The 23,911-nt window shown below is 34.8% G+C and overlaps 1 protein-coding gene and 1 non-coding gene across 2 annotated transcripts; both read left to right on the top strand.

Annotated features, from left to right (window-relative positions):
• The first annotated feature begins 2,701 nt into the window (after positions 1-2,701).
• LOC142174330 (small nucleolar RNA R71) lies at positions 2,702-2,808 on the top strand. The gene has a single exon (XR_012703591.1). It is a non-coding gene; the product is annotated as a small nucleolar RNA R71 (small nucleolar RNA).
• Positions 2,809-7,325: 4,517 nt separating this feature from the next.
• On the top strand, positions 7,326-19,837 carry LOC107801729 (linolenate hydroperoxide lyase, chloroplastic-like). The gene is given in 2 exon segments (NM_001325704.1): positions 7,326-7,790; positions 18,638-19,837. Coding segments are annotated over 2 exon segments (1,494 nt in total). The 5' UTR covers positions 7,326-7,337; the 3' UTR covers positions 19,679-19,837.
• The last annotated feature ends 4,074 nt before the right edge of the window (positions 19,838-23,911 follow it).

Here is a 23,911-nt window from a genome sequence, read left to right as displayed (position 1 = left end):
GGCTCAACGGGGTTAACTACGATACATAACAATTAGGCGGGTAAAATATATATATTTGGCTCAACAAAGAAACGCCTATAGCATTTCCAAGACTGAACAAAACTACTATTTCGCTTTGTAAACACACAGAGAAAGTTCTAGACACCAAATGTAGTGCACATAATAACATACAAACCTCACACACACATGGAACATAACTCACTCAATATTGGACTCATCAAGACACTCTAGTCAAAGCTATTAAGCAAATTTAAGATTATACAATTTAAGGTACTTATACAAGAGTAAAAACTGAGTCTAAGCGTCACAATCAAAATACTCACTATTCTCAAGGCATAACAAAGTCAAGAGATATTGTTTCAATTCAATTCACATCACCATGGCTCCTCTCCTAAAAAAATAAAACTACCTACACCCGGTTCAAACAAAACCCTTGGAAAAGAACCGCGGCACAAAGAAAAATCAAAGGGAAATTACTACACTACCTACGAAGAAAATCTTTTTTCCTTTTCCTTTAGACTTAAATCCCTCAAGAAAACTGTCTAGGAAATCCATCGTCGGGAAGAGTCTTTTTTTTTTAGCTACTAAAATACTACACAACTATGAAAACAAAAATAAGAAGTTAATATTTTTCTACATCCTACTACTAATTATCTAGAGACTTATCCCACCCCACACTTAAAAGAGTGCAGTGTCCTCAATGCACAAATAAAGCAAAACAATAACAAGCGTGGACAAGAAATTCCCTGAAAGGTTAAAGGCCGAAGCAATAGCGGCTCACGGGGTACTCAGACTTCCCCCAAGCATGACCCTTTATGTGGGCACCCCCACACTTAGTTCTTCCAATGGCTATTCTTCATATTCTTATAATCCTACAAAACAAAAACAACCTTACAACAATTATAAGATAAAAAAATAAAAATAAAAATAAAAATAAAAGAAAGCAGTACAGATGGGTTGCCTCCCAACAAGCGCCTAATTTAACATCGTGGCACGACACTGCTACTCTGTTCAGGCTGGGTGCTTTCTCTTCTTCTTTCTCCCATTAAGTCTAGCCTTTTTACATGCTCTCAGAAGATCTCCTCTTTCATCTCTGGCTATTTTCTCAATCATCCTTACACACTCAGCTTGCAACACCACCTCCTCCAACTCACTTGTCTCATCCGAATCACTATAATTTGCATAAGGACTTTGCTCTATCCCCTTCAGTTCTACCGCAGTAATCATGCACAAGTCCTCATAATGCTTATGGAGCTTAAGTGTCTTGTACACATTAAAAGTAATTTCCTCATCACCAACTCTCATCTTCAACTTTCCTTCCCTAACATCAATAAGCGCTCCACCAGTAGCTAAGAATGGTCTCCCCAAAATAATGGGTACTTCCTCATCTGCCTCGTAATCAAGAATAATAAAATCAGCAGGAAGAATAAACTTTCCCACTCGAACTAACACATCCTCAATAATTCCTTCTGGCATAACTAGTGACCTATCTGCTAACTGTAAAGTGATTGTAGTAGGTCTAAGCACCCCGAATCCGAGTTGCTTGAACAAAGAAGATGGCATCAAATTTATACTAGCCCCTAAATCACACAGGACTCTACCAACTTCTTGTTTTCCAAGAGACAGAAGAATTGTGAAACACCCAGGGTCCTTCAACTTAGGAGGAAGTTTACTCTGAACTCTAGCACTGCACTCTTCAGTAAGTGCAATTGTTTCAAACTTTGTATGTCTTCGCTTGTTTGCCACAATATCTCTGAGATACCTTGCATACTTGTGCACTTCCTGCAAAATTTCCACCAAAGGCAAATTATGATTGTGGAAACAAAGGCAGTGGCCTCGTCACAATTTCTGGATCTGATCCTTTGTTTTCTTTCTTATTATCCTCAACTGGCTTAGGAACTAATTCTCCTTCAGGACTAGATGTATACTTCTGTTTCTGTGGAACTTCTTCTAATTCTCTTCCATTTATCAAGGTAACCGCATTGACTTGAGCCTTAGGATTAGGCTCAATATCACTCGGGAGAGCTCCAACAGGTCTAGTATTATGATTGTTAGCCATTTGCCCAAACTGCCTCTCTAGATTTCTGAACTCTGTGCGCAATTGTTGATTCTCTATCAAGAGCTTTTTCATCATGTCAGTTAAACTCTCATCTGCTTGTTGTGGGGGATGAGGTGGACCATTGTAATTCGCCTGAGGCCTGATATTCTGATTTCCACCCAAGAGAAGTTAGGATGATTCCTCCAGTTCGGATTGTATGTGTTACCATATTGAGCATTTTGATTCATCGGCCCTCTAGCTTGTTGCCCCACGTAGTAGATGGATTCAGGATTCATGGGACATATGTCACTTGTGTGACCTTCACTACATAACTCGCAGCAAGTAGACATCTGTTGCACATGTTGCATCTGTTGTGCTTGGTGCATTGTCATTTTATTCATCTGATTCGCTAAGCTCGCTATATCTGCCCTCATTACTGAGAATTCATCAAGCTCGATCAAACCTACTGCCTTTTGTTTAAGTACTCTTTGTGGTTCCCCATCTCCTTGCCAATTATTATCATTAGCAGTAAAATTGTTTAGCAGGATCTGGATCTCACTATATGGTCTTGCCATGCAACTACCCCCACATGCTGAGTCAAGATTCATCTTTGATGCCTCGTCCAACCCATCAACGAAAGTGTGACCCAACACCTCATCTGTCTGACAATGGTGTGGGCAGTCTCTGAGTAACTTCTTGTATCTTTCCCAAGCTTGTCGAAGAGTCTCACCATCTCGTTGTTGAAACCCAAGAATCTGGCTCCTTAGTGACTTTGTCTTCTTTGTGGGGAAAAACTTGATTAAGAATTTCCTTGCTAGATCATCCCAATTGTGGATTGAGTTCGCGGGCTCTTTTTGTAGCCATTCCTTAGCTTCCCCCAGCAGTGAAAAGGGAAAGAGTGTCAGCCTGACATAGTCCTTGGAAACGTTCGGATAATTTTAAGTATCTGTAATTTCTAGGAAGTTCTGAATGTGCCTCTGGGGGTCTTCATGAGATAGACCCACATATTTCTCTGTGGACTGAATCAGTTGTACCATATACTGTTTGAGTTCAAAGTGACACGTGATATCAGGCTTCACAATCGCCTGAGTCATGAGAGCCAGATTGGGACTTGCAGCTTCTATCACCGGACGCTCTTCATTACCTGCCATCTCTATTGGCTGTGGTTGAACTACGATGTCCAACTCTCTTTCAATTCTAGTTCTAGCTTCAACTTCCCTCCTCACTCTATGAAGTGTTCGTTCGATTTCAGGATCAAGAGGAAGGAGATTGTTTGCGCTTCTACTCCTCCGCATTCAAGAGAAGAGCCTGCGTTATCACAAATAAAGCAAACTAAAAAAATTAAAACTTGAACAAATAATGAATAAAAGCTTAACTTAACTAAACAATCAATAACTAAGTTCCCCGGCAACGGCGCCAAAAACCTGTTGGGACCAAACACACACGCAAGTATACGTGGTCGTCAAGTAAAAAATTGAGTCGAAAGTCAGATGTCGAACCCATAGAGACTTAGATTGATCGTTAACTAAGCAAACTAAAATCAATTAATTATCCAAGCTATTTAAGAGTGATATTTTTTTATTAATCTACTATTGCGAAAATTAAACAACTAACAACTAATTTATCAAGAATGCGATTTTGTATGACGAGATTTTACTTCAGGGGAGATGAAAATTCCAGGGTTGTGGTTGGTTTATCAATCCTATTAAGTTCAGTAATCACACTCGTTAATACAGATTATCTATGGTTGCTAATTAACCGGATCGTTTATATGAATAGCATGTTCCCACAATACTACTCGCATACCCATAATATATCGATCCTATATTCCTATGGTATTGAATCTATCATGAACGAATATAAACAGTATTTAATTAAGCAATACTGTTAGGTATATTCCTATCCTAACCGTGAAATCTTCCCCCGAGCCATGGGTTCAGAAACAAGCTCTCTCTAATTCTACTCTAATCTATACATGGATTTCCCAAGCATAACATAGATAGTAGGGTGAATTGGTAGCTACAACAATTTACAAGTGAAAACTATAATTAAAGAAATAACCACAAGATGATAATCCGAATTAACGAAGATGTAATTAATAAACGTTAATAATCATGTCAACCACAACCCTAGAACTTAGAGTGCTTAGCCACTCATGTTCGTAGTAACAATTTTTCAAGTATTTTGCATAAACAAATTACAAAGAAAAGATAAAGGGATGAAGAACTCTATGATTTTCTCCTCCAAAAGTTATTCCATGTGATGTTCTTGCCTCCGGTCGCAAAAACTCATCCCTCCTCACTATAATGTACGAAATTATAGAATTATAGCCCCACATCATCCCCACGGAGGATTTTTGAGTTAATTTCGGATTTTTATTGAAAAATATAGTATTTTCTTATGAAATTGATTCCTATAATTTTGGTGACTGTATTGAATTATTTTGGCTAGATACGAGCCATTCGGAGTTGGATTATCGAGGAAAGGCCTACTAGTAGATTAAATTATAGCAAGTCGAGATAAGTCTCTTGCCTAACCTTGTAAGGGGGAAAGTATCTCATAGGTGATTTAAATTAATAACTATTGCTAATTGTGGGGGCTACGTACACACGAAGTGACGAGAGTCCGTGCATAGCTACTATTTATGCTAAAGTCCGGGTAATTTAGGACTCAAATCATGAATTACGTGTGTTAATTGTATCCTTTATTTAATTAAAGTATTTGAACTATACTGTGAATTGTTAGAAAAAATAGTAAAAGATTAAAATCACATATACTTGAATTTTTGTATAAATTAATTAATTGTTAAAAGAAATTGTACACCCTCTTGCATTAGTCTCATAATATATATATATATCCTCATTCCGGAGGTACATAAAAAAATGTCCTCTTTTCTTGTGGAGCGGGCCGAATGCCTCGGCAGTATAGATGCATCTATGGATCGCGTCGCTCGTCCCTCGGCAGTGTACACGACACTCTGGATCGGGTCGTACGACCTCGGCAGAAATCGTGCCTAATAATAATAATTACACGATATCTTGATATTTTAATTGCAGCTTGTGAAGCTAAATAAATTGAAAATTATCGCATTTGAAGGAGTTTAATTATTTCTGCTAGTTAAGAAAAATTATTGTAAATTCTATAAATCATATTAATTTAAATATTTCTATTGTAAAATTATTGATCCATAGTGAGTGTCAAAGTCGACTTCTCGTCACTTCTTCTTTGAGATTAGGCTTGATACTTACTGGGTAGACGTTGTTTACGTACTCATACTATGCTTGCTGAGACAGGTACTATCGGAGGACCCATCGGCGCGCACCCACGTTATCCAGAGGCTTAGTGGTGAGCCGCCCCTTTCTGAGCCGTATTGCAGCAACTAGTGCCTCTTCTTGTATTTGTATTCTGTCTATTTTATTTCAGACAGTATTTAGAATTTTGTATAATCTATTAGATGCTCATACACTTGTGACACCAGGTTTTGGCACACACTAGTAGAATTTTTTTGGATTTAATTATTTTACTTGGTTTTAACTTATCTTATTTCTCACATTGTCTTAATATTTTTGCAAGTACTCCGAGTTTTATTACTAGGATAATTTTTAAAGAAATGAATATATGTTTAAATTATTAGTTGGCTTGCCTAGTTGGATGTTGCGCGCCATCACGACCTATAGGTGAATTTGGGTCGTGTCACGTTCTGCATCCCTAGAGTCTCTCTCTCTCTCCTTTGCATTTTTGTATTCTATCAATTTCATATTCAAACAGTGGTCCGAAGTTTGTATAATTTACTAGATGCTCATACACTTGTTACACCATGTTTTGGCACATACACTAGTAGAATTCTGGTCTTGAAATTATTATTTTGATTTTTATTTATTTAGACCTTCTATTTTTCTTAAATCTTGCAAGTAAGGAAAGTTTAATTACTCAGAAATTTATTAAAAGAGGGAATATATGTTTAATTCACTAGTTGGCTTGCCTAGCGGTGATGTTGGGCGACATCACGACCTATAGGTGAAATTGGGTCGTGACAAAGAGAGAGACCACATTGATTAGAAAGAGATATGTAAGAGGCCATTTGCAATAATCAAACAACAAAAGAAACTCTTTGTTACAAATTATCTCATCTGGAGGAAATTTCAAGGCATAAAATAGCTAGAGAAGGTAGGGAAAAGGGAGAAACTCCAATATGTAGTAGAATGTCTTCCATGTATGAGATTTGAAGAGTGAAACGCAATGTATTATCTCAAAAGAAAGAGAGAAAGAAGAGAGAGAAAGAAGAAAAATTCTGAGAGAGAATTATGTATTAATTGAAAGAAAAAGAGAAAAATCATAAATAGCATATTTCATGTCTTAATTGTAGTATATACCATAAATATTTATTTTTCTATAAAATATAAAATGTACCTATAGAAAATAATATTTTAAAATAATTTTAGTTTATAATAAATAAGGTATATACCTTTGTCATAGGAGATAAAATTTCTTTTTTTTATACTCAATTTTTGAGTTTATATGGAGTTTAAGAAAACCAAAGATTTTTGTATATATCAAAACTACCCTAAAACTTATGATTTTACGTATGACATTCTATTACTCAGGAAGATTATTTGTTTTAACAAACAATACTCATAAAGATTACGACTATCCAAACATGTCTTCAAATAAAAGATTTTAATCAATAAACATATTTTTACTCATAGTATTGTCTGTGAGTAAGGTAAGAAAGTAATATTCCATCTGTATCAATTTATATAATAACATTACTATTTGGCGAGTCAAAGAGATTTTATTTTATCATGCTCTTCTTAAATATTTTTTAATTTTTGAATTATTAATTTTTGTTTTGGAAAGGAGAGGGGTTGGGGAAATGAGGGAAGGATATTACAAGGTGGAGAATTAAATCCTCATCAACAACGTGAAAATTTTAGGTAGCCAATCAACTGAATTGATAAAATTCTTCTTTTTGAATTATTAATTATCACGACTTATAATATATTTTTAATAATTATAAAATATATAAATTTATTTTAAAAATTTTAAAAATCAATATCTAAATTTATACCGAATACTAATTAGTACTGTAACCCTTGTACTCTCAAACTTTGACACATAAAATCAAAGGAAGGAGTAGTAATAATGAAGGGTACATTAAAACAAGTGGCACATGATAAATACAGTGGCATGATATTTCTAAGTTGACGTTAACTAGCCAAGCCAAGGCAAAGACATATATAGTAAACAACTTAATAATTCAGCATTCTTCATTGAATTTCTGTACATTAAACAAAAAGGCATGTCCACAATAATGGCGAAAATGATGAGCGGATCTACTCCTATTAATCCTGGTAGTACTGGCCGTACATCCTCACCGTCGCTAACTCCGCCGCCAGCTTCTCTTCCCGTCCGTACAATTCCCGGCGGCTACGGTTGGCCGTTGTTAGGACCAATATCTGATAGATTGGATTATAATTGGTTCCAGGGACCTAACACTTTTTTTACCAAGAGAATAGAAAAGCACAAGAGCACAGTTTTTAGAACTAATGTGCCTCCTTGTTTTCCGTTTTTTCTTGGTGTTAATCCGAATGTGGTGGCGGTTCTTGATGTCAAGTCGTTTTCGCATCTGTTTGATATGGAGATTGTAGAGAAAGCTAATGTCCTTGTTGGGGATTTCATGCCTAGTGTTCAGTATACTGGAGATATGCGTGTTTGTGCTTATCTTGATACTTCTGAACCTAAACATACTCAGGTACTTCTCCTCTCCTAGTTTATTTTAAACACATTTTGTTGTTCCATTTTCCCATAGCTTTTAAATATATTAAAGAATTGGTGTCCGTATGTGTTGTGACCTCATACTCTGAATCCATTCACATGAAATGGGATAGAGGGAGTATCTCTTTTCCTACGTTTGGAAACTGAGATATGAAAGAGGATGTTCGTTGCTGAACTTTTGCAATATAGTTACATTAAGGTCGCCGGCACCCAACGTCATTAACCTAGTGGTAAAAAACGTGAGTTAGAACTCTGAGGGCTCGGGTTTAAATCCCACCAAGAAGCAAAAATGTGAGTTTTTCTTCATTCAAAACCTTAAGATAGCACACTTTTAACACATGTAACCTTTGTCATGTTTGAAAAGCCAAAATTGGTTGCTTTCTTTTTGGTGGTTGAGAGTCTTGGGACTAATAAATGTTCGCAAAAGATTGTTATAGGATTGGAGTGAGTAGATAAAGGGAGATGATTGGTGAGAATTGTTATATCTTGGTATAGGAGTATGAAGTTTAAGGATTAAGATATGTGGGACTAAAGTTTCTGTGACAAATATTTATTTCCTAAACCTTAGGCTAGTTGATCCATGTCGGCGCAGCCACAGTTCGGTCAGTCGTCACCGAAACATTAATAAACACTCCCTCCTGTCCATAATAAATTATCATTACTTTTTGCACACTCATTAAAGAAATACAAATTTCTAGAAAAAAAAAATTATTTACTAAATTAACCTTAATTAATTATTATCTTGACACATTAAAATATGTAAATAAGGGCAAATTTTAAAAAAATAAAATTAATTTTTTCTTGATTATGTAAATGGACACTTATTTTGGACCAAAATAAAAAGGTAAAATTATCACTTATTGTGGAGGATACGGTGAATAAAGAGTATTTTTACAAGGAAAATGTGTGATTTGATGTGTATTAATTGGCCTTGTTTATGAAGTACACCAAAGGATTTGATGTGGTTAGTTAGAGACCTTAGGAGTCGTTTGGTTGAGAAACAAGTTATTTCATAATTAACTATCTCGGGATTAGTTATTCCATTTCTCCCCTTTCTTTCATAGGAAAAAAAAATACTATAATCAGGGGATTAATTAATTATGCCACGATTTTATCCCAATCAAATATAGAATAAACTCATCTCAAAATTAATTATCTATTATCTCTCATATCAAACGAGCCCTTGGGTATTAAGCTTCAAGTGTTAGAAAAACACTTTTAAGTATTAAAAGTAATTTAATAAATTAAGAGTAATAAAAGATAATGAAAACCAATTTTCTATAAAATGATAAAAATGCTAGTATTAAAGTTGTTTGCAAAACACATAAATTAAATTTGAAAATAATACGAAAAGGACGAATGAGAAAGAAGCTACAGATAGACAAGTGTATTTAGGGAATCACAAAAATGTTAGGTATATAATAAAATAAATATTGTCGAACTAATACCTTATGGCTTTGGCTAATTTCAATTTATAAACACTTTTGATATTTGTCAAATATGTAGATAAATAAAAACTGCTCATAAGCTAATTATTCAACTTATAAGCTTACCCAAACACCATATTATTTACATTAGTGGAAGGACGTTATTAATTTTCATTGACTTGGTCACAAATGATAGTTAGAAGAGCGCAGAAAAGATAAAATGTAATTATATCTTGGCCTTGCAATTTCTTATAACAAATAAAATATTTAAAACTTTTAGTAGAATCAACCGCACATATGGTCAATTAATTTTACGGTAGACTATTTGTATCACGTCATAGGTTCGAGCAATAGAATCAACCACTGATTTTTGTATCAGAATAAAGTATCTGCATTACACCCTTTTGAGATAAGATCATTTCTCATGCCCTACGTGAACGCTAAATATTTCATACATCATGACTTTTTTCTTTTTTCTTTTTTCTTTTTTTTTTCTTTTTTTTTACTCTTGAACTATAATGTGTTGATAAAGGACCACTGGAACATGTGCATTTTGTCCTAAACTATGAAAGGACCAGCAGTTCGATAAAGTGAATATACATATATACAAAACATATCTCATGACTATATAGAAAAGATCAAAGATAAAAGGAACGATATGACAATTGAATTAGATTTCAATGAACCCTCTAGTCCACATTTTATTAGTCATCACTTTGAAAATATCCTCTTGTACAAGATTTTCAGGTATAAATCTAGATATTATTTTTTTTAAAAATAAAACCTACGAAGTATATTTAGGAGCTATAAACTTTTTCTCATGTTTATCACGTGACATAAATTGATATTCCAAATGATCACCGAAAATTCATGGGAGATTAGGGTTTTAGTTTCAAACTTTCGGTAGAGACAAAAGACGTTAAAATGACTTCTTCTAGTTTGCCTAACTTTTGATAGACAAAGTTACTTGGCAAGTGGTATTTGTGCCAGTGTAGGCAGTAAATAACTAAATATCCACTGAAATAGTCAGAGTGCACACAAATCGACTCAAACACAATTATTATTTTAAAATAATAATATTTCAGTAAATAGGGTAACATACTATAATTGAATAAATTTCATTAAAGATATATGACTTTTTTTAATACTATCAATATATATGATTTTACTAGCTAGATTTTCATAAATAAAAACACGTCAACGTAAATTTTCCCGCACTAACGGTTCCTTCCTAAAACTAACAAAGATATTTTAGCGGAATTGTCACATATAAAATTGAGCACAATTCACATAAGATAAGAGCCTTTTTAGCATAAAGAAACAACTTAGATTTCTGACCTTTTGCGATCCATTATAACAATGTTTTTTAAAAAAACAAGGAGTTTAAAACGAACTGCTCTTATGGCTCGGGATGGAGGAAGTGTAGATTCCTTTTGAGATGGTCCATAACCTATTGGTATTTGGTCCATATTAGGTACAGCGACAGATGCATCAGTAGATCTCCTTTTCTTTTCTTTTTTTTCTTTATTGGTATTAATTATCTTGACATTTAGCGTTAAAATTTCCGTACACACTATCTTTTCCAGATTTACTTATAAAAAAATACTAAGTTTGTTATTGTTTTAATTGGCTTAACATTTACATGCCAAGCGTCTCTTTTAGCTTGTTCCTTCATTTGTGTGTATTGTTTTCCCCTTTCCCTTTTAATTTTTATTTGTTGGATAGGAAGAATTCAATCTTCCAATCTGATCACAACTGATAATTGAAATGACACACATAGTGTTGGGAATAAATTCCTTACATAAATAATATTTACAGTAATAAAAGTGAAATAATAATGTAGCATCGAGATACCGTAATTAACAAGAATAAAAGAGTGACTACGACACTAAGATTTTTACGTGAAAAACCCTTTTGAATAAGGAAAAAAAATCACGGCCCCGAGACGAGCAACTGATATCACTATAGTAAGGAATTTTACACTTTGTAGGTCCGAGAAAAATACTCCAAAGATCACTACAACACTCAAAAGAAATAACCCTATTTTGATATTCCCACCTCACTACAATATCGCTCACTCTCTATTTTTTTCATAGACTATTTTCTTATACCCTGTCTGTGAAACCTCACTCTTTCTTTCTAACCCTCAAATATATTTTTCCTTTGAGATTGGTGTGTAAAATGAGAAGTTGAAAGCTTCTATTTATAGGAAAAAGTGTTGTAATCAAAACCAATTTTGGTCAAAAAGTGCGTTTCGGTGCCAGCTACTAATTTTGGCATCTTGCAGATTTTTCTTCTTCATTATGGGGATGGACCCCACAATCTTTTTCTTCTTTTTTTATTATGGGGATCCACCCCACAATCCCCTTTTTTCTTTGTTTCATTATGGGACTGGACCCCACAAATCTCCCCCTCCAGACTCATTCACCTGAAGGAGGTAACACCGGACTTCTAGCTTGAGTGCATGCCGACAAGTTCTTTGCATAACTCGAACTTGTCTCTTGGTACCACCTTAGTCAGCATATCCGAAGTATTCTCACTTGTATAGATCCATCCTCTATTCTTTCTCGAATCCAATGATATCTCACGTTGATATGCTTCGTCCTTGCGTGATACATGGTGTTTTTGCTCAGGTTTATTGCACTTTGACTGTCACAATAGATGACATACTTGTTTTGATGCAATCCAAGCTCTCGAAGGAACCGTTTCAGCCAAACCATTTCCTTGCCAACTTAAGTAGCGACAATATACTCTGCTTCAGTTGTAGAGAGTGTGACACACTTCTGCAACTTTGACTGCCATGATATAGCTCCCCCTAAAAATGTGAACAGGTATCATGTCGTAGATTTACGATTATCAAGATCACCTGCCATATCAGCATCTGTGTAACCCTTCAAGATTGGATCAGATCCTCCAAAACACAAGCAATATCCTGTGGTACCTCTCAGGTACCTCAATATCCACTTGACTGCTTCCCAATGTTCTTTTCCTGGATTTTCAAAAAATCTGCTGACAACACCAACTGCATGAGCAATATAAGGTCTGGTGCATACATTGCATATATCAAGCTTTCGACTGCTGAAGAATAAGAAACTCTAGCCATGTTCCCTTTCTCCTTCACTGTTGTAGGACACATCTTCTTGCTCAACTTTAGATGACTAGTAAGAGGTGTGCTGATTGGTTTAGCATTCTTCTTGTTGAAGCGTTCCAGTACACGTTCAATGTACTTCTCCTGAGACAGCCACAACTTTCTGCTTGTTCGCTCTCGAACTATCTTCATACCCAGAATTTATTGTGATGGGCCCAAGTCCTTTATATCAAATGACTTGGACAAATCTCCTTTCAACTTTGCGATCAGCCCCTTGTCTTTTCTTACAATTAACATGTCATCTACATACAACAATAATATAATAAAGTTATTCTCATAAAATCTTTTGAAGTAAACACATGGATCAGAATAGATCTTTATGTATGTTTGACTTTTCATGAATGAGTCAAACTTCATGTACCACTGCCTTGGTGCCTGCTTCAATCCATAAAAACTCTTATTTAATTTGCACACCATGTGTTTCTTTCCAGCTATTTCAAATCCTTCTGGCTGCTCCATATAAATATCCTCTTCCAAATCTCCATGAAGAAATATAGTTTCACATCAAACTGCTCCACTTCAAGATCTAGGCTAGCTGATAAGCTCAAAATTGTTCGAATAGAAGTTATTTTAACAACAGGTGAGAAAATGTCGTCAAAATCAATATCTTTCTTCTGTTAGAATCCTTTAACCACCAATCGGGATTTATATCTAACCTGCTTGCCATTTTCATCTTTCTTGAGCGTAAAGACCCACTTACATTTGAGTGGTCTTTTACCCTTTGAAAGTTCAACCAGCTTGTACGTGCCATTTTTCTGTAGAGATTTCATCTCTTCTCGCATGGCTTTCATCCACTGGTTCTTTTCTGGATGGAACATCACCTCCTTAAGACTTTACGGCTCTCCCTTATCACTGACGAGGACATACTCTGTGAAAGGGTACCTGCATGATTCTACCCTTGGCCTTTTTGATCTCCTCAAAAGTTGTGGTTGTTCTTCTCCCTGAGTGGGTTGATCTACTTGCTCGACATCATCATCAAATTGCTCCCCCTGCTCAATAACCTCTCTAGGTTTCTCCTCTGCTCGGCAACCTCATCGGTCGTACTTTCTGCACTTGTGGGATTGTTAGAAGTATAAGGAATAGTAACAAGGTTAGGAATTATATCATCAGCAGTTCCAACTTCACTTTCTCGGAAGATTACATCTTTGCTTCTTATGACCTTCTTCTTTACAGGATCCCACAATCTGTATCTGAATCCTTCATCTACATATCCGATGTATATGCAAGGAATAGATTTATCATCCAGCTTTGTCCTCTGCTCCTTTGGTACATGTGCAAAAGCTCTGCAACTGAACACCTTCACATGTGAGTAGGGCACCTCCTTGTTGGTCCAAACTCTCTCAAGGATGTCAAACGCCAACGAAACGGATGGACTCCTATTAATCAGGTAACAGGTTGTCTGAATCGCTTCACCCAAGAATGACTTAGGCAGTTTAGCCATTCTAAGTATGCTTCTCACTTTCTCCACAATGGTTCGGTTCATCCTTTCGGCTACGCCATTGTGTTTTGGGGTTCCAGGAACTGTCTTTTCATCTCTGATCCCATGGCTCGAATAGTACTAATCAAATTCTCTTGAAGTGTATTCACCTCCATTGTCACTTCGGAGACGCTTTAGCTTTTGGCATATCTCCCTTTTCACTATAGCATGAAACTTCTGGAAAACTTGAAACACCTAATCTTTGGTTTTCAAAATATAAACCCATAATTTTCGTGAAGCATCATCAATAAAAGTAACAAAATATTTGTTACCGCCCATCGATTCAATTTTTATTGGACCACAAATATCAAAATATACCAAATCAAGTATATTCAATTTTCTTTCATATGATGTCTGAAATGAGACTCTATGTTGCTTACCAAATAAACAGTAGTCACGGGGTTTTACCGTTGTATCTTTGGCATAAGAAATGAGTGATTTCTTGGCAAGAATCTGCAATCTATTCTCACTCATATGACCCATTCTTTTGTGCCACAAATCTGCAGAAATCTCATCTTGTGTCGCGTTCAATTCACCTTGGCATATTTCTGCATTTGTCATGTACAACGTGCCGTGAGCAACTCCCTTTGCAATCACTAATGATCCCTTGGTGAGTCTCCACCTTTGATTTGCAAAATAGTTCTCATATCCATCTCGGTCTAAAGCAATTCCCGAGATCAAGTTCATCCGCAAATCAGGTACATGTCGCACGTCCTTCAGAACCAATGTGTATCCGACATTTATCTTGATACAAATGTCACCAATCCCCGCAATCTTTGAGTAACTTGTGTTACCCATTCTCACAAGGCCGAAATCACCTGCTACATATCTACAAAAAAGATCTCTTACCGGTGTGGCATGGTAAGATGCTGTTGTATCAACCACCCATTCTGACTCTAGACCTGATAAGTGCATGTATTCCTCTTCCTCGTTTATATAGAGGACAACATTATCATTGTTTTATACCATGGCGGCTATGTTGTCGTCATTCTTCTGGCCACTAGTTTCACCTTTGCCCTTCCTTAGATTTGGGCAATCTCTTTTGAAGTGACCTGGTTGATCACAATTGTGATAATTTCTAGCTCTTGATTTGGATCGGTTCTTAGACTTCCCACGAGCTCCGGATCTACCATAGTTGCTCGAACTCCTTTAATAACTCCTGCCTCTACCTTATGTGATGAGAGCATGTCCTTGATTTTCAGGCTTCTTTCTCATCTTCTCATTGAGTAGAAGAGCTGATGTGACATCTTTCAACCCAATGGTAGTCTTACCATGCAGGATGGTTGTTGCCATATTATCGTACGAAGATGGCAACAAGTTTAACAGCAAGATGGCTTTATCTTCTTCCTCGATTTTCACTCCGAGATTGGCGAGCTGTGTCATTAGTCTGTTAAACACATTAAATGTGACAAAAATTTTGTACATTCACCCATGTGTAGGGCGTATAGCTGTTTCTTCATGTATAATTTATTTGTTAGCATTTTGGACATGTATAGGCTTTCCAACCTTGTCCAAATGCCACGTGCGGTATCTTCATCAATGATGTTATTTACCACATCATTTGATAAGTTCAACCTGATTGCACTAGCAGCCCTTTTATCCAAGTCAGTCCAATCCTCAGCTTTTATGGTATCAGGCATTTTGGCATCAGCATCTAGTACCTTGTATAATTCTTGTTGGATGAGCAGATCTCTCATCCTTCTTTGCCATGTTGAGAAACCGCTATCTCCATTAAATTTTACTACCTCATACTTTACTCCGGACATTTTTAGTTTTTACCGAGTATAGTACTACAGACAGTGAATAGTATTTTTGTGAACGAGCAAAACCTGTGCTCTGATACCAGTTGTTGGGAATAAATCCCCTACAGAAATAATATTCACAGTAATAAAAGCGGAATAATAACGTAGCATCAAGATACGGTAATTAACAAGAATAAAAGAGTGACTACGACACCAAGATTTTTACGTGGAAAACCCTTTTGAATAAGGAAAAAAAATTACGGCCCCGAGACCAGCAACTGATATCACTATAGCAAGAAATTTTACACTTTGTAGGTCCGAAAAAAATACTCCAAAAACCACTACAACACTCAAAAGAAATAACTTTCTTTTGATATTCTCATCTCACTAAAATATCGCTCACTCTCTATTTTTCTCACAGATTATTTTCTTATACCCTGTCTGTGAAACCTTACTCTTTCTTTCTAACTCTCAGATATATTTTTCCTCTGAGATTGGTGTGTAAAATGAGAAGTTGAAGGCTTTTATTTATAGGAAGAAGTGTCGTAACCAAAACCAATTTTGATCAAAAAACGTGTTTCGGTGCCAACTACTAATTTTGTCATCTTACATATTTTTCTTCTTCATTGTGGGATGACTCCACAATCTTTTTCTTCTTTCTTCATTACGGAATCCACCCCACAATCCCCTTTTTTCTTTGTTTTATTATGGAAATAGACCCCACACATAGTAATAGTAATTAACACATATCTTGGCTAGTTTTTAAGCTTGAGGGCGACAAAAGATGTCGAATTCTTAAGCTCAAACAAAGGAATGATAAGTTCTACTCCACTACATACACTAGTATAAATTGTACAATGTTACACTTAAAAAGTATTAGAAAAAAAGCAATAAAACATATTTCTAAGTAGACATAAAGTAAATTTTTCAATCCAACTCTGCATCAACTTGAAATTGCCACAGGAGCATGTGCTGCACAACTTGAAATTTTGACACTAATTTGTCTTGTGTACTATTATATCTATATATGTTAAGGAAGTCCAGTCATAAATGGGAATAGATGACAATAGAGTTGGCATTTCAGTGAAACAACAAGTCTAGGCGTCCACATTTTACACATGACAGATATTAGTTTCAAAATATCTCCTTAAATCTCTAGTAGATCTTTTTTCCATGTTTTTCTAGAATTATGACTAATGTTTTAAAAAGACAAAAATACTACTTATTGATGATTCGTCTTCAGTGGTTTAACTTCTAAATAGTCATAGCAATCACTAAGGGTTTTTAGTGTTTCGATTCGGCCGGTTATTTTATAAAATTTATACTATATTAATTTTTCGGTCATTCTATTATTTATAATCAAAATTAGATTTTTTGAAACATTTTCAATCATGTTGGTTTCTCTTCGGTATCGGTACGCTTGGTTAATTTTCAGTATTTTTTTTAAATGTCATGTAAAAATCACTAGTAGGAGTAGAATGGAACGACATACGTACTTTTATAGGATTTAGCAAAACTTTTTAGACAATTTTAAATTTTAAAAGGTTATGAATTAAGAAAATTTGAAAGCTGGCGAGAGTATAGATCCATCAACTATTTACAGTAAGCAAATACAAAGAAAATATAAATAGTTGTGACTCAAGAATAAAGTTTATGAAAGATTAAATATTCAAAAAGATAAATCTAAATCATACGGAAAAAAATATATTCAATACATTGCAGTTTGCTATTCATAATCCCTACAATACCTCGTGTCTTACTAGTGAATATGGTGGAAGTAATTTCGTTTCAATAAGAGTAGCATAATAAGTTTGAGAATTAGGATTTTGAGTTTAATTACTTGTTGGCTTATAATAGTTTTCATAATTCCAAGGCCCGGAAAAAAATTTAATGCTTTATTATTTTCAAACTTAATATATAAATGTATTTTTCACATGTAAATTTATTCGGTACAGTTCGATATTTTTTCAGTTTATTTTCATAAAATAAAAAATCTACCCTAATTATCGTTACGGTTATAGATTTATATAAAACCCTATAATTTTATTAAAAAGAACTAAAAATCGGTTCAATACAGTACAATTCAATCGGGTTAGTCGGATTTTATATATCTATTGACACTTGCAATCACACTATAAGGATAACTAAAGTCTCATGTGGCTAATGCCTTGGTAGAAGGGCATTTGTTCTTTTATATATTGAACATTCACTCCAAATGTCTCAAAATTTCTATCCTTGTGCACTACCCTTTGAATTGTTTGCCCAATATGTTTAAGAATATTTTGTTTAATTTAAGTATTTCTTACATATAATAAAGGGGAGCCTTAGAGCAAATATAAAGTTATTTTCGCATGACCTATAGATTACAAGTTCGAATCGTAGAAAAAGCATTAATTCTTACATTAGGGTAGACTGTCTATATTACACTTAGGAGTGACAAAAGTGGCTCAACCCCATTTGACCCGCTCAACCCGCCAATACTTTAATGGGTTGAGCATGAGCTGCTTTAATGATGGGTTAAAGTTTGGACACAACCCAATTAAACTCATTTATTTTAAGTAGCCCAAATAAGCCCATGATTTCATCCCAAAATGACACATGAATACTAATTGTCCTTTAAAGCTTGTAAGGGTGTGTTTGATATGAAAGAAACTATTTTTTCTTGGAAAATATTTTTCTAAAAATGAGTGATTTTATCACTTATTTTTTCATATTTAATTGGTGAGTGAAAAAAAATTTCCGAAAAATATTTTTTAGTGTTTGGTTAGAGAGTCGAAAATATTTTTTCGAAAAATAATTTTCTAAGCTACTCTCCTCAACTCCCTTCCACCCAAATCCCCATATTTCTTGTGCCCTGAGTGGAGGTACTGCAGGATGCTTTGTGCACTTGACTAACCTTTTATTTCTTACTTATAATAAGATTATATTTTCTATAACAAAAGATTTGGTGATTTAGAACAAAAGTTACGAGATACATTTATCATTATGCATTGGTAGTTAAACAATTTTTTTTATACTGTTTAATTGCAGATTAAGAACTTTTCATTGGACATTCTAAAAAGAAGCTCAAAAACATGGGTGCCAACACTTGTCAATGAACTCAACACCATGTTTGAAACTTTCGAATCAGATATCTCAAAATCAAACTCAGCTTCTCTTCTCCCTACTATGCAAAAATTCCTCTTCAACTTTTTTTCCCTCACTCTCTTAGGAGCCAATCCATCAGCTTCACCAGAAATAGCCAATTCTGGCTACGTAATGCTTGACACGTGGCTAGCTATTCAACTTGCACCTACTGTTAGTATTGGCGTACTTCAACCCCTTGAAGAAATATTTGTCCACTCTTTTAGTTACCCTTTTTTCCTTGTCAAAGGTGGTTATGAAAAACTCATACAATTTGTCAAAAATGAAGCTAAGGAAGTTTTAAATAGAGGTAAATCAGAGTTTGGACTTACTGAACAAGAAGCTATACATAACCTTTTGTTCATTCTTGGGTTCAATGCTTTTGGTGGTTTCTCTATTTTTTTGCCAACCCTTTTGGGAAATCTTGGAGATGAGAAAAATGCAGAGTTACAAGAGAAATTGAGAAATGAAGTTAGAGAGAAAGTTGGATTAAAGCCAGAAAATTTGAGTTTTGAGAGTGTTAAAGAAATGGAACTTGTTCAGTCTTTTGTATATGAAACACTTAGACTTAGTCCACCTGTGCCAACTCAATATGCAAGAGCAAGAAAAGATTTTAAGCTAAGTTCACATGATTCAGTTTATGAAATCAAGAAAGGTGAACTTCTTTGTGGATATCAGCCATTGGTTATGAGAGATCCAAAGGTGTTTGATAATCCTGAAAAGTTTGTGTTGGAAAGGTTTACAAAGGAAAAAGGGAAAGAATTGCTGAATTATTTGTTTTGGTCAAATGGACCACAGACTGGGAGACCAACTGAATCAAACAAACAATGTGCTGCTAAGGATATTGTTACTCTTACTGCTTCTTTGATTGTGGCTTATGTTTTTCAAAGGTATGATTCAGTGAGTTTCTCTTCTGGTTCAATCACATCTGTGAAAAAAGCCAGTTGAGTTTTGAGTTGTGGCAGCTAATTAAGCTTTGCTAGACATGTCAAAATAATGTCTTCAGAATTCAGACATCTCTTTTTCCCCCTCCCCCTTGTGTGATACTCCTTATGTGTAATATAAATTCAACAATGAAATTTCAAGGAGTGCTTATTTATTTTTTTTGAATATTGCCTTAGATTTATATGAGTCTACTTCTACATATTCTCAGAGTTACAGTTTAAAAAACTATATGCATGACAAAGTCACTCAAAAGAGAACTTTTGTAATCTTCAATTATAAGTGGGATTAATAATTGGAAAAATACATTGATACTGATGATGGAGGCATGCATGTACTTCCAATGACTATTTTTCTTTCTAATTTTTGGAAATTAAATCAGTATTCTTTTCCCAATTAGCTCAACAGATTTGTCCACCCACAGCCAGGTTGGTTAACTTAGGAAAATTTTAAAATGAAAAGAATTAAACATTCAATATGGAGATTAGTCCTAGGAGAAAAGTTATTGCTCATTATGTAAGTTTGCTGTAACAATATTTGCGGGAAAAAAAAAAAAAGGGAAGAGAAAAATGATAGGAAGAAAAGCAATTCCATATTCGAATTAATATATCTGAGATTGCCACATTGTTGATTATAGGTGCACGTCAAGCACTTGGAGCTTTTCATCTTTTGTTCAAATAATCCGGTAATGAAAGGGTAACCCGATGTACGAAACACCCCGCATTCACGTAAGGTCCGAGGAAGGGACGCACCCTAAGAGGGTATGGTGTAGACAGCTTACCCTAATACAAGTATCAATGGCTGATTCCATCTGTTTTCTACACAGAATGTTCCATTTGCTACTTGATACTAAATGTTTTTATTTACATATCTAAAAATCATTACACACCAAATCATCCGCAATTAAACGAAGCGCAATTTAAAACCTTCGTTTATACAATTAGTAGAACTAATTTCCTTGAGTAATTGCATTATGTCAACAAACCCAGACCTCATAATAAAAGGTAATGCAGAAGCATACAACCATTTGTTTATTTATAACCCTCGATCCAACACTCAGTCCAATCCAAAAATACATATTCCTCAACCTCAGACCAGAATTGGCTGAGGATATAATAATGGTTCTTAAAGAACCACTTTATAAGAGGTGAATAATATACAAAAATAAATCTTATAAATTGTTTGCACCAAATGAAAAGTTTACAGAGAGCCTGAGAGAAGAATACTTAGGGGTGCAGCAATCTCAAGTAACTATCAACACCCTCCACAATTCCATACACGCTGTATTTACTCTCCTTCGCTCAAAACTGGAACAATGAGCGGATTCAGCTGTGCAAGATATACAATCGCCCACCTATTCAAGAAAGAAGAAAGGAAAATAAATGTTCATAAGCTTTGATAAAACAAAATATGAATGTCACTTAAAGCACTAATATGTGCTTGTGTAGATAAACCTAAATAATTGCAAAAGATCAGGACTATGCAGTTAAAAGAAGCACACAAATAAAAGAAAAGACTTCAGGAATTGTCAGAGCTTAGCATGGGAGAGTTGGCCGTCAAGATACAACAAAGAGATATCATATATCATTATAGTTCCACATTGAGGAGTTGGCCAAATTTGGAGGTAAGACAATTTAGCACTGGTAAAGCCCCGACTGGATGCTGCAGTAGGAATTTGAAAAGTTATAATTTGGATTTCTAGACTACTTCACCTTTCACTCTTTTCAAACTGTTCAGACAGTAATCACAGCGCCTGAATAGAATCGGAATCTCAGTTATTTATCCATTTTTCGTAAGTCTAACCTTGTCTAGAAGTTTCATAACACAATCATTATTTTTGAGGGAAAAAAATGAGGGGCTGATAGATTCTAAATTGGATATCAAATCTCCTGGACTTTTTTTTCTTGTCAACATGAGTTGTATGATCCCCTCAGGCTATGAGTACCAAGATACAACTCACTCAAAGAGCAACACCAAAGCAGTTCAAGATCCACCAATGACTACGTGGAATGACACGAAAAAGTGGTTCCTAAAGATTAACGACTCCTAGTTATCTTCAGGATTCATGAACCGTCATATTATGTACACGGCTGCTAACATTGAAAGCCCTAAATTAGAAGATTACCAAACCATTCAAGAGGGTTTCCTTTGGAAGAATTAACAGAGTATATTGATAGATGGACAGTTTTCTTTTCCAACACAGATGAATCAATCAGAGTGAAGAGCTTAATATTTGCCAACAACCTTCAGATAATTTTGGCAAGCATTCACAAGATGAAGCTACGGGATTCGTGAAAAGAAATTACTACCGCACAAACTTAATGATCGATGAAGCAATTAGAAAAGCAAGACAAAAAAGAAGTTTGATTGAAGGTATTCAGAAGATTCAAACCTAAAAGAGATTGAACAACTTAAAAGTAGAGGTGGGAAAAGTGAGACAAAAGTCAAAACCACATATTTAGCAATCAACTAATATATCTGGTTCAAAAGCCTCTCATTAGATGAATTTGCTATTCTAAACACAGAATTTGCATTCCGTTCTTCCTTCCTGAGGCAACTATCAAGGGGAAAGTGTTCTGAGATTCGATGCAAATAAAGTTTAAAATAAGATTGCAAACTCAATGTTTTCAGCTCCTGATATTCCATCACATTAAAACTCAAGTGTCTAATCACATAAAATTCTTCAGCCTATCATCTGAAGCTTCAAATTGTGTTTTAAAGTTTTAGGATCACATAAAAACTTTTACTTTATTTTCATTTCTTTACGTTTCTAATCAAACTTCTTTTCTTTATGACAATGGTCCGGCCAATTTGCGCACAACTAATTCATCGAGCAGCATACTACAGACTACAAGCTCAGATGTTGGGTAACCCTGTCACCAAGGCTAAGAAAGATAGACTTACTGCCAATCAAAACTTATGTCACTTGCTTCGGATATGATTATGTCAAAATTATTAATAAGTTAGAGATAACGAATTTAAAATTTGAGTTTGTGAATATTTAGAAAGTACATCAAAAACTCTATCTTAAGTCATTATCATATTTCACAATGTGTTAAAACATCCTGATCATATCAGAAATTTGACCATAAAAGTCATATTACGTCAAATAAATAAGGGCAGAGGGATTTTTTTTATGTTTTGCAGTTTGACCTGATTCAGTCTTTTCCTATTTGAATGTAAGAATTTCAAGTAATTTTCTTTGTGAGTCTACCAAATTATGTGGAATCTTTCATGCCATAGAAGTTGAGAAATGGGTTATTTCATAAATTTAAATTGTTAATTCAGATTGGTGCAGGCTTGTACTTCAAAACCTTGTGGTCTATTAGGTAACAAGCAGATGATCTCCGCTAGTCTACCAACTCTACTCCTTAAAATATTACAGCAAATTGCTAAGAGAAATCATTTTTTTAACTTTTTTTTATACGGAAATTCTTGTGATTAAGGAAATCATGTTTTTAACTTGAAAAAGGTTTTATTGCTCCTTTTTCGCTGCTTCATGCAGTCTTACTTTCTAGTCTTCAATTTTTTAACCTTTCCACAGCATCTTTGATATGATTGCTAAATTTGGGAAGATTTTAGCAGTAATGAAAAATCAATGGTTCAGATAGACCCTTTCTTTCTGCCCGTGTTGTGGCTCGACTAAACAGTCTATTTTGTCCACCCAAAGTCTTGAAGGACGAAATGCAAGAATTCAATACTCTACTTTTTTGGTGTTATGTTCAAATTTTCATACACTACCTAAAGGCTTCCAAATATCTTCAAGTATAAAAATTTCATGGAACAATAGTAATCTACTCCTTATATCGTTTTACAGCTGAAACAGAAATTTCCAACTATAAACCACACTTACATCATCCAACAGCAGACAGTCGCCGTGATAATCAATGTTAGGTGCAACCTGCATCACAAAATACAATCAATCAACAGTAAAGTAATGCAGAAATCTAACTGGAAAGACATAAATGAAACAAAAAGAACATACAGATTAGTAGAAGGGCCTCTATTGCAGCAAATTCTGGTGCACAGAGATGCAATAACCCCAATAGCGACAAATATTAGAGTTGTTACCAGAAATCCCATTTTTGCTTTGGATCTAAACCAAACAATCTCTCAGATGCCTCTTATTCTCTGCATTATCACAACAACAACAAAAAGATCGGATTTTTATAGTTAAATAAGCAAACCCACAAAAAAAAGAACCCATTTTTATTGGTAAATTGGAAGTTATTTATTTGT

Source organism: Nicotiana tabacum, chromosome 2 (genome assembly GCF_000715075.1).
Source record: "Nicotiana tabacum cultivar K326 chromosome 2, ASM71507v2, whole genome shotgun sequence".
In the NCBI taxonomy this organism is placed as follows: Eukaryota; Viridiplantae; Streptophyta; class Magnoliopsida; order Solanales; family Solanaceae; genus Nicotiana; species Nicotiana tabacum.
Note: the sequence above shows the minus strand (reverse complement) of the source record. Positions and strands in the feature narration are given on the sequence as shown.